Here is a 15,251-nt window from a genome sequence, read left to right on the forward strand (position 1 = left end):
GGAAAGAAGCGGGGGTGTTGGGGAGGCGGGGGCAGGAGGCAAGACGGGAGGAGAAAGAGGGACAAAGAGCAAAGACCCAGTTAGAGGAAAGGGCGGAGGGCACTCCAGTCCCCCGGACCCTCTGGCAACCCGGCGAGGGGCGGCTGTCAGCGGCCCCCCCCACCCCCGGGGGGAGGAGGAGGAGGCCGGGGCGTCGGGACGCGGCGAGCCGCTCGCTCCGCATCCAGAGCCCCCGCCCCCACCTCCCCCCGGGGGAGGCCACCAGCGTCCTGGCTCGGATTCCCTTTCCGTCCCGGCCGGCCCCTCCTGGAGGAGCCCCTCGCCGCCTCCCCGCCGAGGGGCCGGTGCCCTCCTGCCGCGCTCGCGTGGTGCGGGCTCCCGTCGGGTGACCCGGGCTGGAGAAGCGAGTCTTACCTAATTGCACACACGCCGACACTAGTTTGCGGCAGTTGGTCTCCATTCCCCGTAACCTGCAAAATAAAAGACAAGGAGGGGCTGTGAGTGGCGGCGGTCCCGAGCGTGCGCAGGGCTCGACCGAGGCCACCAGCGGGGCGGACAGCTTCAAAGTCGCTATTAAGCGCCTACTCTGTGCTGGGTTTCGGGCCCGTTTCTCTGCCCTGACCGCCTCGGGCTGCCCAGCCTCGTCCGCAGCCAAGCCCCTGGTCCAGCACGTCTGGATGGGCCCGAGGGGGACCTCTCCTCTGGGGTGGCGGTGAATGGGCCCTGGCGCTCTCTACGGATAAAAGCATCGTGGTGGGGTGGGGGTGGGGGTGGGGGCGGATTCAGGGCTGTGGAGTCTACTCACAAGATGCTTGTGTCAAGGGTTAAGAGGCCGTCGGAACACGAGGCCAAACTTAAGCAGATGCAACATTTTGGGGGTGAATGAGGAGGACTTTTCCCCCCTGTTTAGGGGGTTGTGTGGAAGGCCACCGTCAAGCACGGTGCTTTCCTTTAGTAGGAGCTCAGTAAACCTTTATAGAATATCAGAGTCAACTTGTAACTGTCCTAGACAGCAGTTGCCCTAGATTTTCGGTAATTCTGAAATGAACGGGACTCTAAGGGTCTTGGCCTAGGGTGCCCCGGGAGCGAGCTGGCTTCGGGGCTCTCATCCATCAGGAGCCGCTTATCCATATTTAGCCACACTTTTCCCTGGACGTACTCACCCGGCCATTTATTTACCCTAAGGTGAAGATTTAAGATCGCAGAGGAGGTAAACGGGGTGACTTGGGTGAGACGAGGGAGGACGGGGGCAAACGTCCGGAGGGTTTTCTTCCCACCAAGGACGTAGAAAGAACTCTCCGAGGACGGCTCCCCCGATTCTCCCCGGCAAACCAAATCTTTTTCAAATTTCCAACCACAGCGCAGCGAGCCAAGCGTTTAACGCGCGCCCCCTTTTCCGCCACAGGCAAACCGGGAGAGGTGGGTGGCGAGAGACCTTGTCGGGGTGGGTTAGAAGAGCCGCGGCTGCTTTAAAGACGGAAGAAAAGAAAGGAGGTCTCGGGCTCCCCAGGCCCTTGGATCGCGGCGCCTGGCACTCTCCACGCTAACCCGGGTACGCCGGCGGCGGGAGGGCCCGCGTCGCTGGGGTCCAGGGCTAAGGGTGGGAGCGGGCGTTGCCCCTTGGGCCCAAGAGCAGAGGCGGGGCAGGGAGCTGCGAGTCTGGCTCTAGTCTGGGTCCTATTTCCCGGCTCCTCGGCCTCTCCCAGAACGAGCTGCGCCTCGGGGGCCTCTGGCCAAGGTCGCTGCTTAGCGGAGGGGCTGCCCCGCGCGGCGGCGGGGGGACCCAGGGGTTCCCCTCACGGGCTAGCTGGGACGTGGGCGGGGGCTCTGCGGATCCTTGCAGGCCCGGGGGCCCAGTAGTAGCAGTTTGGCGGCTCCAGATTTAGTGATTCTGCAGTAAAATCACAGGATTAGTCCCTGATTGAGATGTCTGTTCGTGAGATATTACAAAATTCATTATCACAGCTTTCTACTAACTCGATATGAAGTAACACAGATGGGATTTTATTAGTCCAGACTTCAAATGTTTACTTATGATAATTTCGGGGGAAATTTGCATGTCATCATCAACTCGATAATCTTTTTTTTTTTTTCCTTTTTTTTTTTTTTTTTTTAAACATCTGAACCGGCTGCATTATTAGCGGGTAGCCGAAGCATTGCAGATGGTAACTGCAAATAGTTTTTATTTATTTATTTATTTTTTATTTATTTTTTGAGGAATGAAATATACAGAAGAAAAAGATGGGGTCGCTGAGTGTAAAGTCAGTCAATTATTACACATTCTCTCCCTACTCCCAAGCTTCAGTGCTGAAGACCAAACAAAGCAATACAAAACAAATCTTCAAGAACTCTGTTCTGAGGACTGAAAAGAAGGTCAAGGCGTGTTCCTTAGCTCACTTCTAAGTGTCCTTGTGACTTGGGGATTTATTTTGCAGTCAGAATGTGCCCTGAGACCTGCATTACTTATTTATTTTTTGCTTGATATAATTACTAGGCCTACTAGATGAAATGAATCTAAGTAACTAGGGAAGACAGTTTTTAAAAATAACCTCCAATTCCTGCCTGCTGATCCTTAAACTTGCCCTGTCAAGGGAGACAAGTCTTACTAGACAAATTTCGCTGTAGGATTTAGGGACTAGCTTCTCCCGCTAATCTCACAAATTAAGATGCACAACTTTTCTTGATGGGAAGTTGTTCTCACCCCAAAAGTTCAAGTCCCGGTTTGAATGTATATGCCAGGCAATCTTGTTTTGGCCAGCTTGAGTTTCCTATTGTGAATATGCTAAAAAGCACCACATAGTTAATGAAGCACACTGAACCACACTGGCCAAGGCAGGCAGTAAAGCAGTAAGAAAATAAAACAATTTTCTTAAAAATAATTTCTGATGATTGCCACATGAGGAAATTGCAGGATAAAATAGAGTTCTAATAATTCCAGCTCCTTTCTCATTTCTCCCCTTTCCATTTATTTTGTTACCCCATAACAAAATCTTTAATGGAAAGTTTAAAAATAAACAGCACAAGAACATATGTTTTAAATGAACTAAATTGGTGAGATTAGCCAGTAAATTAATTTGCAGTGGGTAATCATTTAAGGAAATTAAAATACTGCTTAACACAGTTCTGCATTTTACCAGTTTAAGCCTTCTTTTAAACCAATTAATATTGATGCTTTATGAACACTTGAAGACAAACATGCTCAACTTGAGGAACAAAGCACCTGAATAATTTAAGTGTAGTTTTGCTGAGGTAAAGTAAAACATTCGCAAATGAAGTAGCTGTTTAATTTTTAGAGAATGTTTGATTGTTGAAACCTTGTATGCTTATTTTATGTTACAACAATAAACATCCTCAATCTATTTTACTTACGTGCTTTGTTTCCTTGACATAATTGGTATTTGAATTTTAGATAAATTTCCTCCAAAATTATTTTAAATCCATGTTTAATTCTTATTGATGGCTCAGAAAATGCAAAGGAATCTCTTTAAATCAGATTTTTTTCATACAAATACTTAAGAATGTATGCATGCCTGTATTATTTTAATTCATAATAGTAAGGTTTTTTTCATTTAGTTTTACTTTAGTTTTACTATATCTTTATAGTACTCACGCAAAAAAAGAGTAAAAATCATACCACTCTATGATTTCTAATTACTTGGGAAAGTAAAGTCATTGAATTGGAATGAAAGGAGACCGGTAAGTCCCAGATTTAGAATCCTAATTTTTTCTTACTCGACACTTGGAAAACAGTCCTCTCTTCTTTACCATTTAAAAACGTATCTCTTCAAGTGCAAGATTGGAGTTGACTGGTGATCAATTTAAAGGATTTATAATCCAAAGTAATTGTGTGAGCCTGGCATCCAGGCCTGGCTCCCAGGTAATTCGCTTGGGCCTGAGAGGTCACTAACTGCCAGTTAAGATGGAATCTTTTTTTTTTTTTTTTTTTTTTTCCAATTGGTAACAATGGGAAGGGGGCTAATCTTCCAGTAGCTGAAACTTTGTACCCGGCCCTTTATCTTGAGAATGCTAATCCTCAGCCTGAGGATTTGTCCCTGCAGTGTTGGCACCGAGATTTAAGGGAAGATACCTCGTTTTAAATGCCAGCCGTGGTCTCCCTTCCCACTCGACTTCAGCAAACCCATAGATTGTTAGTGTCAGCGACTGGGGACTAGAGGAACAGGGCTTTGCAAGGTCTGTTTGCCAACTGAGTTTACCTCGGTGAGGGGAGAGGCAGCCCCAAGAACCACAAATCACCCTCGGTGAAGAGTCTCCAAAGTGGAACAAATTTCCAAACTCGCATGATCTCACATCCCTGCGGAAGAGACGGCCTCCACTTACCGGCTACCGGGAGCGAGCTGCGGTCTCCGCGTCCCACCGCTTCCCGGGGAGGTTTCCAGAGAGCCGAGGCGCAGGCTGCACCGCGAGCGCCCGAACGCCGAGCCCGAGAGCACCGCGGGGCTCCCGAGGGTGCCAAGTTCCGAGGGGGTCCAGGGGTGCGCGGCGGCCGCGGGAACCTAGCCGTCGCTGGCAGTTTCTCTCTGCTCCGCTCCAGCTTTCTCGCTCCGTCTCGCACTCTCTCTCCCCTCCCTCGCTCTCATCCCTCTCTCTTCCCTCGGCTCGGTCTCCGAGTGGGGAGTGACGTGACGTCAGCAGAGATTCCACCAAACTCCGCTGCACAGTGGCGGGCGGGCGGGCGGGCGGGCGGCCGAGCCCGGCTGCGCGGCGGGCGTTCAGGGAGCGAGCGGGGCGTTCGGGCGGGCGCGGGGGGGAGCGGCCGGGGGCGACGCGGAGCGGGGCAGGGCCGGGCCGGGCCGGGCAGGGCAGGGCAGGGCGCGCCGGCCGGCGGGCGGGAGACTTGGGCGCGGGACGGAGAGCGAGCCCGGCGAGCGACGAGGGGCAGGGAGCCGGGCCGGGAGCAGGAGCCGGAGCCGGAGCCGGAGCCGGAGCCGGAGCCGACGCGCAGCGGGCGCAAAGGAGGACAGGAGGGGAGGCGGGGATGGAGGAGAAGGAAAAGGAATCGGTGCCGAACCGGGAGCGCTAGTAAATCAGAGGGGTGGGGTGGGGGGACCCGCGCGTCCGGGAGGCAGGAACGTACTCCCGGGGAGCAAGCCAGGACGGAGGAGGAGGAAGGGACGGGGCAAGTGGCCCAAGGAATGGAACAAAGGACAGAGTGCCTGGGCTGGTTTGGGGCGAGGCAGTGGCGTGTGAGTCTGAGAGAGCCTGTACGTGACCTTTCAGGCCTGCGGGGTTGTAGGAAGAGGTCGCAGAGGCGAGGGATTGCGGAGTGGGGGTGGTGGGCAAGTGAGGGGCGCGCGGGAGGCTGGGGTGAAAGTAGGTGGAGTGGGGGTGAGAGGATGACTAAAGGGAAATCTAGAAAAGTGGGGCGAGCGGGGGTGGGTGGTGGTGGTGGTGGTGGGAGGGTGGGGAAGAGAACTGGGAGGGCGACAGCCCCGAGCGAGCGAGACTAGTCGGCCGGGGAAGGCCCAGATGCGGGGCCCGTCGCTGCCGGCGGGGACCCGGCTCCCGAGGTCAAGGCGGGTGCCCCGGGCAGGCCGCGCGCGGTGTCCGTGCGCAGGTGGGCACGGTCGCGCACTGACCAGTGTACGCGAAACCACTGCGCTGGGCAAGGCTCGGGCGTTCATAGAGTCTAGAATTTCCTCTGCTGTACCTACACTCAACAAGTTCACCCCGGGTCACGGATATCTCATTTTTTAAAATGACGAGGTTAAGGTTCCTGGCGAGCATGGTATTGAATTGCAAGGGATGGCGGTGGGGGTGGGAAGGGAAGCCACCCTCAAATCCACATTTGCTCCTGAAAATCGAAAAACACGTGAAGTTATAGGAGTCATTTTCACTCGAAAAGTGTGCCTTACTTCTAAACCCTGATTTTCCGATTTCTTGACTGGAAGCAAGGGCGTGTATTTGGGTAGCAAACAGGGTATTTTTGCTCTGTCCTGCCTTGGGCGTAAGAACTATAAATACGATTCGTCTGCAAGACCAGGTGTGAAGGCTTCTGCCGGGCACACTAGACAAAGTTTTTTTGAATTTCAAGGGCATCCTGTTAATGTTTTTGGAAAGCGTAGGAAAGCAATCATATCCCCCCCACCACCACCACCACCGTTTGGTTTTCCCATCAGTATTAATTCCTGCATAGGAACAACAGTTTCCCAGGCCCTCCATTAAAGAGCCCTCCCCCTTGGTCCTCAATAGAGAATAAAGTTCCATCTAAAAGTTGTATTGCTCTTCCTAAATCAGTATACCAATTCTCTCAATTTTAGGAAATTATAATAACTTGTTGGGAGAGCATGTGTGAAATGTATACATTACAAAAAGCCTGGCGTTTAAAATAACCCAGGTCACCACATAGGTGCTGGGCTTTCCCTACATTTGGGGACTGTCTGGAACATGTTATGTGTTTTCTTGAATTACTCCGTGTTTTGAATTCATTTGAGTTAGCAGTAAAAACAGGCAAACAAACTTGCTCAATTTGTTTTGAGTGCTAAATCCCTTCACTTTGAAATAGCTAACAGTCGACAGATGGACTCATTTTATGGAAAGGGTTAGCCTCTTCAGCCACGAAGAAAACTGACTGAGAGATCTACATTTTTGAAGCCATTTCTAACCTCCACCTAACATCCATGAAAACTCAAACTTTTTCTCTTTACCCATTGGAAATTCAAGGCAGTGTTATTTAAGGGGGGAGAAATGAGAGAGAAATGCCCAAGCGCTGTTTTTATTTTTATTTCCCCTCCGTTTCTGAGAATTTTTATTTCTGGTTTTTGAAATCCTGCTGAATCAAGGAAATAAAATTTCTTCAACAAGTCCCACAACTGCAATCCAAAGTCGCAGCAAACCAGGAGAGTGCGGTCAGAGAAGGACCTTTTCATCTCTATCCATCAACGATTTTTGCTTCTCCCCATCCCCTGAGTAATGGGTTAGTGTCCTCCCCCCCCTTTTTTTCTTTTCATTTTACAGAGATTAAGAGACGCTCCTAGCAGAACGACCTCCTTTCGTCTGGTGGCGAGGATGAGGAATCTCTTGGAAAAGTGGGAAAAGAGTGAAAAAATCAGAGACAGGAAGATTCAGAGACTTGCGGAGAGACGAGGGAAAGAGAAAAGGGGCAGGCGCTGGAGAGACGCGCAGATAAGGGCGTGCAACCCCCTCCCCCTTTCAAGATTCGGAGGTTTGCAAACCCGGGCTGGGATGAGGGGGCTCCTGGAAGCTCATGTTCCCCTCACCCCACCTTCTGTCTGGAGTCTCGTCCGCCAGGGGCTGGTTAACCCCAGTCCGGGCCGCCTCAGACCTCGCGCTGAGCTTTTGGGTCTTCGCCTCGCCCAGCGCCAGTGCAGCTGAAGTGAGCAGCTGGTGGGAAATGCTAATGGCTCCTGGAGAAATAGAAGATACAGAATGATTCTCATTCCCTCCTCGAGTGTGTGGAAGGAGCTGGACATACGTTTCACGCTCCTAATCCTTCTTTTACATTTTTAGTCATACTCCTATTAAACAACTAATTAATGCCCAGAACCACTAGGGAATACATTAGGCATGCAGCGGAGAGGCAGGGTGCTGGGGGCGGGGGGGGCCTACGAACCACCGAGCTGACTTAAGACATGGATTTCAGGTTTTTCCCTCGTCAGAGCAGAAATGGAAGAGTGGGGCCGTGGCGATTGTATTTAGATTCCGATTACTTCAAATTAGAAGGGGGTAGAGGGAGCGTCCAAGCAAAGCAAGCAATTCCCTGCCCTGCAGATGTAAACAAGATTGTAGCATCAAAGGTACCAGCTCCTTAAGGGCCAGATCGCCTGGGCTGGGAGCCGGGGGGTGGGGAGACACTGACCTTATGTATCTGTGAATTTCAAGGATGTTACACTTATACGTAAACAACTCCGGTGGATCTTCTAGTAATCCCCAGTGAGACTCACTGTTCTAGAATATCTCAAATTTTTGTTTTCCCCGGAAGACTACATTCTTTTTCCTTTTCCAAAATTCTAAGCTATGTCTAAAGATAATAACCTCCGATAAGCCAAGGCACTGGATCATTTCCCACAGCCGTTTCTTCTGTCTTTTTAGTTATCTAATGTAATAATGTGGGAGGACACACGGAATTAGACAGACCCTCCTCCTCCCCATCAGAATAAGAAGAGGGGTGCTGGCTAAATGGGTCCAGATAATTTTTAGTGAGATTCTGAGTTATACCCCCGCCCCCAATATTTTGAAGCAGGTGACAACTGTTAGAACAAGGATCAAGTTGTGAAGCTGGGGGAGGACATACAATTTTGTGATCAGAGGGGGGCAAAACCGAGAACAAATGTGCGCTGACCTCCACCAACCCACTCTCACCCAAGAGTCAGCATTTGGGAAAGGTACAGTATTATTTTAGAGCCCGCCGCGGCGGGGTGCGTGCTATCATTTACTTTCTTCACTCTGGATTATGATCTCAACCCTGGCAAGCAATTTCCCCAGCTCCTTATCTGACAACAAGCGAGTATGTAAATACCAATGGCTAGAGATGTTTAACTGCCTCAAACATTATTGATTTGTTGGCTGTTCTAAAATTTCTCCCTAGTCCAGGTCCGGTTTCCGAATTGTCCACTCGGGCGCTTTGATCCGTACCCCCATGCTACAATACAATAATTAAAAAAAAAAAAAAAAACAAGGCATTAAGATGAACCAATTGATTTGCATATAAATTAAAATTATTATGCGTTGCCTATTCCGGTGTTTTATAATCATTTCGAAATTAGTACTTAACCACTCGAGCTAAAAGAATATATAAATGTCCGTATTGACTCACTAATGAATTACCTAATTAAAACGTCCCGGGGATGTTGGGTCTGGAAAGATTGTTAGATCGAGACATATTAGGGGAGGGATGAATATTGGAAGGGTAACGGAGCAGAGTATGGAACTCAGGACGGAGTTCCCGGTGATGCCGAGCGGTAATTTTGGAGCACTGGTTCTTGCCTATTCTTAATGATTTTTGTGCTTGCTTGTAAATAAGTGAAGTTCAAGGGGCGCTCTGGTGGCCGCGGTGGCTCCGGCCCTCTGCTCTGCCAGGCAGGGACCGTTGGGCTGTAACCCAGCAGTGCTAAAGCGTGGGAGACGCCGGGCCAGCCCCGGGGGGCTGCGGCCCCCCTGACGGCCTGGCCAGTCCGCCCCCCTCCTGCAGCCCGGCCGGCCGGCGGGCGAGCTGCGGCCGCGCTCTCGGCGCGCTCGCAGAGCTGGAACTAGAACCGACATTTAATAGATATGCTAACTGAGCACTTACCTTCGTCCTGAGAATAGGAATAAAAGGTAGCTCTTCTTAAGAGAGGCGGTGCAAAGGCACGCTAGGAGTTCAGAAAAGGCTGGCGGCGGGAAATCTGTAGCCTGGGGGCTCGCCAACAACCCCTTTCATTTCAAGCACTTATTGATTTGCTGTTGTCATCTTTGGCGACGCAGAAGGACACTTGAAAGAATTTCTGATGGGGCTCTGATCTGAGGAAGGAGGTGACCTGCCCAGGCTCTCACCAAATTCTTAATTACCACATCAACTACTTTTTTTTTTTTTTAATTTTTATCCCCCACCCCACCTCCTTCCCCCATGGCAACTGAGTTTGCTTATTCTTAACTTTTTAATTATTCAGAAACTTCCTTACCTCTCATTGGCTTCCCTTTTGTAGCGGTTTTCTATTCCTTTCCTCCACCCCCCCCCCCCAAGTAAGGCCTGTATATTGATCCTTCTGACCTTTGGCACATCTGGGCCTTCCGAAATTGCTCAATCTTTTTAGATTTGAAGATGGAAGACTCCACCCTCTCCACAATGTGCACAGACTCAAGAGATATGAAGACTTACACAGACTGTCCTCCAACCCAGGGGATCTAACAGATGTTCCCTTCTCAGTTATCTCTTGAAATCTGAAATGCCGGCCTGATTTTAACCTTGGATACTCACTCTCTTGCCCATTCCTTTTTCTAAGCAGTTTGAACATGTGTGCAAGTGTGCCCACACCATCTCCACCTGCATTCTTTACCAAACTGTGAATAAAGAGAAACTAGTGTAGTAGACTGGGAATATAGATTGCATCAGGAATCAGAATCCTCAATTTCAGGATTCTTCAATCAGCTCTCTGGCCGTCATCTGCACTGAGTCATGGCAAGTGGGAGGCCCAAAGGAACCTGTTCTGTGGAACAACAAGTAATGCCACAGGAAAAAGCAGAATAATTTCAGGATTATTTCATTCAAATGCAAATTATGTCTCAGGGTTTTATTTGTAACCACCTAGTTTCAGTACATGCAGAATTAGACAGGAAAGGATATGTCAACACGGTTATTGGCATTAGGGAGGATAATACCCCCGGATCATCAGTGAAAGGAAGACCCCCAAAGTCTACAGTGGTTTAACTTCGTTTATAATAGTGGGAATTAAGACACAAACTGCTCTATTTCATGTACTTTGACTAATCTGCATTTCCATTAAACGTTGCTATACAGAATTTAATTTCTGATGGCAACCTCGGAAAATAAATCCGCAGAGGCACCCTGAACTGGGTAAACCCCTTAAGTTGACTGTTCCTGTGAGTTCAGGAGTATAGTATTGTTTCTGGTTTTGTGTCAGGTAAGCTGTGAGGGCTTGTGCACCTTTACCAGACTTGGTTATTGTCTGAGTCTATATTTGTTATTAGGAAAGTTCAACTTCTGGTCTGATTTTAAGCTGGCCTTTCTGCCAGCATAACCTTGGTTTTCAAATAACATAAAAAATTAGTTTAATCTACGCAGCTCCCAGTTTTCACCTCAGAACTTCCTTTTTGATTGTTACAAGTAATAATTTGTAGTATTCTATGTCTTCTCTTTACCTTTGGGGGAAGTGGGTTGGGTTTCATCATCATCACCACCACAAACAACAAAATCGAAAAGCTAAATTCTTTCTTGTCTAATAATTGGCACTTGAAATGCTGTACTTCACATCATCCTGTAAAAGGATCTAGTAAACTTTCTTGGAATTTCTCACAAAAGTTGGCAGCAACAGGAACAAGCTCTCTCACAGAATATACTCTCTTTGACAGGCTCTCATGTCTGGAGGAATGGCCTTCAGAGTGAGGGAGGAGGAAGGACACATTGGAAATTGTAGCTGAAAATACCCAGAGTCAGTGAAGTGACTGATGCAGTGGTCAGATCTCCCACCCAGCATTTCTCTTGAATTGGAGCCCACCTCCCCCAACTGTGGGATCCTGAAGCTCTTGATGTGCATGTCCATTCTCCCTTGTGGTCTTCACTGTGTGGTTTTATGGAAAGTCTCTAGTTCAATGATGTTTTGTAGCTGCAGCTCTCTTATTATCATAATCTGTGTTTAGGTTTTGGTGTATTTAGGTGAAAGCTGCCCTGTTCATGAGCTGTAGCACACGGAAGAGGTGGAACAAGTGAGGACTCATCAAAACTCAAATTCAGATATGCTTAAATGGCTCTGACTATGTAAAAAGTCTGGGTGTGCTTGCAACTCCCCCAGCTTACTACTCCAAACTTCATGTGGACTGTTGAGGGAAATTCTCATGGCTAATGAGGTATGATGAAGCCTAGGTTTAAGAAATAATAGCATTTGTTTTGAGAACAAAGTGAAGACAGGAAACCCAGTATACATAGTATGGGTCTACATTAGTAATAATGGCAATAAGTAATATCTCTAGAGTGCTTCGTTTGTTTAGCAATCATGTTGAGCAGTTTTGTGTTGATCATCACATTTACTCCTTTCACCAACATTGTAAGGTAGGCACTGTCATTTTGTAAATAGTGGCAGTGAGGTTTGGAGTGATCATGTCATTGGCCCACGGTCACCTAGCTTTTAGCCACTGGTGTGCAGAGTCAGTGGGAGATTACCTTGGATCACATGGGTGTTAAGTGGCACAGTGGGAATTTGAGTCTGGATTTTCTAGCTCAAAAGTCCCAAATCTTTAGTAGTACAGCGAACTGATGGTGACCATAACAGGAGGGTTAGAATCCTCTGGAGGAGAGAAATATAGACCTTCCATGTGGAACATCTGAAAAAACAGAAGGAAAACACAGAGATAAGAAAAGCAAATATATTACCTGGGGGACAGAGAAAGTTAGAAATGTTTTACGTGCTGGAGAGGAGGAAAAGAGACATGATTAAATTAGAGAGGACAGAAAAACCAATGTCTACTATTTGTCCTGGGCAGGTCATTCTAGGAAAGAGAAAGATAATATTCTTTCAGGGATATTTCTAGGATATTTCTGAACAGTAGGAAAATTAGTGCTCAGATTGTCAGGTTTGGCCTAAGCCTGGTATAAGATCTCAGGAATCTAGTTTACAAGAACTCTTTCCTAGATATTCTAAGGGAGAATAAGATGTCAAAATTGAAATTTGAGTAGTTTTATCCTAAAACCAGAGAGAAATATAAACAAGGACTGAGTAATAGGGACATCCACATTGCAAGAACATACAAATGGAGTGGGACAATGAAATGTAGAAAAACCTGTTAGGAATCTGGTTATTGGTGCTACACTATGCCAAACTCAAAGGAGAAATGAGATTTTACTTATCATTACCTACCTGTCTAGTTTGTAGTCTAATGCCTTTATTACTGTAGTAAAGTCATTTGAGATTTTAAGGAAATTGACTTCCTGTACTGAAAAAGAAACCTTGAGTGGATGGGTGTTAAGAGACAAATAAAGGGGAAAGGTAATGATCCCACAGTCGTCTGTGGGTACCAATGCAGGACCATATACTGGTTGTTGGTGGTGGAATGTGAGCCAGGAGAGAATGCCAGTGAGTCATCTACAAGGTCCTTTTCATCATAGCAGACCACATGCTGGTCCAAAAGGTTGCTCCCAGTTCAAGTTTGTCCCATTGTCAAAAATGATTTAAAATGGACTCACTTTGACCTTTTCCAGAAGGGATAGATAAATATAAGTGCATGTGTGGCTTCCAATTTTAAGAAGCACAGGAGAAGAAGAAATGGAAGAAGAATATGGTTTCCTGTTTCCTGGCAAAAACGCTCTTATTCCTTTGTGCTGTGTGTAGAGAAAGGTACATGAGGAGTGGGTCATATAATGAAAACGGGTAGTTGAATTTATTTTAAAGGGGATCACCACCTATACTGTAATACAGACTATCTCTTGTGAAATTCTATGGTATTTTTGAAAGTAAAGTGTGAGGGCAAGCACAGTCTTATTTTCCATCTCTATATTGTGGGTCTCTTGTTAACATTTTTTTTTTTTTTTAATGGGCAGGAGAAATTAGGATCCATAGACGTCAGAATTGGAAAGGATCTAGAGGGCAACCCTTTCCCTTGGTTTATGTCGAAATTACTGCTAGAAAGATAGCCAGTCCCCTTTTCAGCAAAGAACCCCCTAAGGTCCCCTCATAGTGCATTCAGATGCTTCATCATTTCATATATACACTGCATTTCTGTCTATTGGCTGAACTCCAGTTACTAAAGAAAATAATGTCATGTCAAATAGCTCCAATTAGGGACGCCCGGGTGGCTCAGCGGTTGAGCACCTGCCTTTGGCCCAGGGCGTGATCCTGGAGCCCCGGGATTGAGTCCCGCATCGGGCTCCCTGTATGGAGTCTGCTTCTCCCTCTGCCTGTGTCTCTGCCTCTCTCTCGCTCTGTCTCTCTCATGAATAAATAAATAAAATCTTAAAAAAAAATAGCTCCAATTAATAGAGGGCATTTCTTCCAGAGTCTTTCTTTCTTTTTTTTTATTTTTTTATTTTTTTCCAGAGTCTTTCAAATATTTCATAAGTCTTTTACCCTCAAAAAACTATATGAAAATATCATTAGCCTCACTTAACAGATGGAAAACAGTGTCCTAGAGACTTTTAAGCATTATCCTCAGTTATGCAGTATGACACTGCGAGAACTAAATTAAAAACAAAGAAAATTCTATGTTCAAGGCTTTCCTAGCAGACCCGTCACTTCTTGGGGCTAGTTATTATCTTTTTGAGTAAAGTACATGTTTGATTGTAACTCTATCTGTCCTTCTGTTTGTCTGCCTGTGAGTAGCTTATCTTTTAATCCATCAATTTATCTCCTTGCTATTTTTCTAACACACCATAAGTTAACCAATGTTGATAAAATTTCACCCTTACCATGAGAGCTACTTGAGCAGATTGAGATGGTTGTCATATTTTTCAAATATTACATGTAACTAACACTGCTGCTACTGTTTAAGTGCCATGATTTCATTCTTATCTGGAAATTGTACACATACCACACCTTCTGTCATGAGGGCTCCGCCTCCACTTATTAGCACTTTGGATATTTACACTGTCTCTTGGGAGGGTATTGATCATTTTTGTCTGTGTCACTCTTGAGGTTATAAAAACTGCCTTTCTGTTCAGAAGCTTGTTTTCTCACAGGTGTGTTTAGTATGTTTCCCAAGTCTGACTTCAAGAAACTGAAATCACTGATTCACTGAAAGATATTTAAATGTCCTGAAGGAAAATGTTGGAGTAATCGTGGAACAAATATGATTTTTTTCATCATTATCTTTATCTGCATGTAAATGCTCTTTCTTCTTTCAAATCCACATATTCCAACATTTTTTGCTGGACTATGTGAAAAAGTTCTCTTTCCTGAATGTAATGTACAAATCAAAAGCAATAGGATTCTTACTTGTTTTCTTTTTTGAAGTTTGCTCTCTTCATTCTCCCCTGAAGTATGTTTTTTTTTATAGATTTTTAAAAGATTTTTATTTTTATTTATTCATCAGAAAGAGAGAGAGAGAGAGAGAGAGAGAGAGGCAGAGACACAGGCAGAGGGAGAAGCAGGCTCCACGCAGGGAACCTGACGTGGGACTCGATCCCAGGTCTCCAGGATCACGCCCTGGGCTGAAGGCAGCGCTGAACTGCTGAGCCATCCAGGATGCCCTCTCCCTGAAATATCTATTCTCTCAGGGATGTATTTATGGAGAATATTTAGTATTAGTTTCCTCTCCTATAAGAGAGCAGCTGAGAATTGCAGAAGTTAAAGCCATATCCTTATAGTTCTTTATTCTTTTTGCCACAGTTATCTTTTGGACAACTCATCCCTCTTTTCCCAAAGCATTAATATCATTCTATTGCTTCCTGATTTACAAAAATCAAGTAGGTTCTACAAATGTAGGTAAAAATGCCTTTCATCTTGAAATATTTATTGTCTTCTTATGTCTTAAAAGGGTACACACAAATCATGTATGTTTTCCTCATTCTCCACTTTGCTAACTGCGCAAGAATGTGTTGAGTAGGGAGACAAAAATCAAGAAAGGAA

At 46.5% G+C, this 15,251-nt stretch overlaps 1 protein-coding gene across 2 annotated transcripts in view; it reads right to left on the minus strand.

Annotated features, from left to right (window-relative positions):
• Positions 1-4,608, minus strand: part of PITX2 (paired like homeodomain 2) — a 20,123-nt gene extending 15,515 nt beyond the window's left edge. For both annotated transcript variants that reach the window (XM_077882297.1, XM_077882296.1), the window contains exons 1-2: positions 4,339-4,608; positions 415-470 (exon numbers count right to left, since the gene is read on the minus strand). In XM_077882297.1, the coding sequence (XP_077738423.1) occupies positions 415-460 (46 nt within the window). In that variant the 5' untranslated portion in view covers positions 461-470; positions 4,339-4,608. The remainder of the gene's footprint in view (positions 1-414; positions 471-4,338) is intronic.
• Positions 4,609-15,251: the final 10,643 nt, after the last annotated feature.

The sequence above is a fragment of the Canis aureus genome, chromosome 33 (genome assembly GCF_053574225.1).
Source record: "Canis aureus isolate CA01 chromosome 33, VMU_Caureus_v.1.0, whole genome shotgun sequence".
Lineage (NCBI taxonomy): Eukaryota > Metazoa > Chordata > Mammalia > Carnivora > Canidae > Canis > Canis aureus.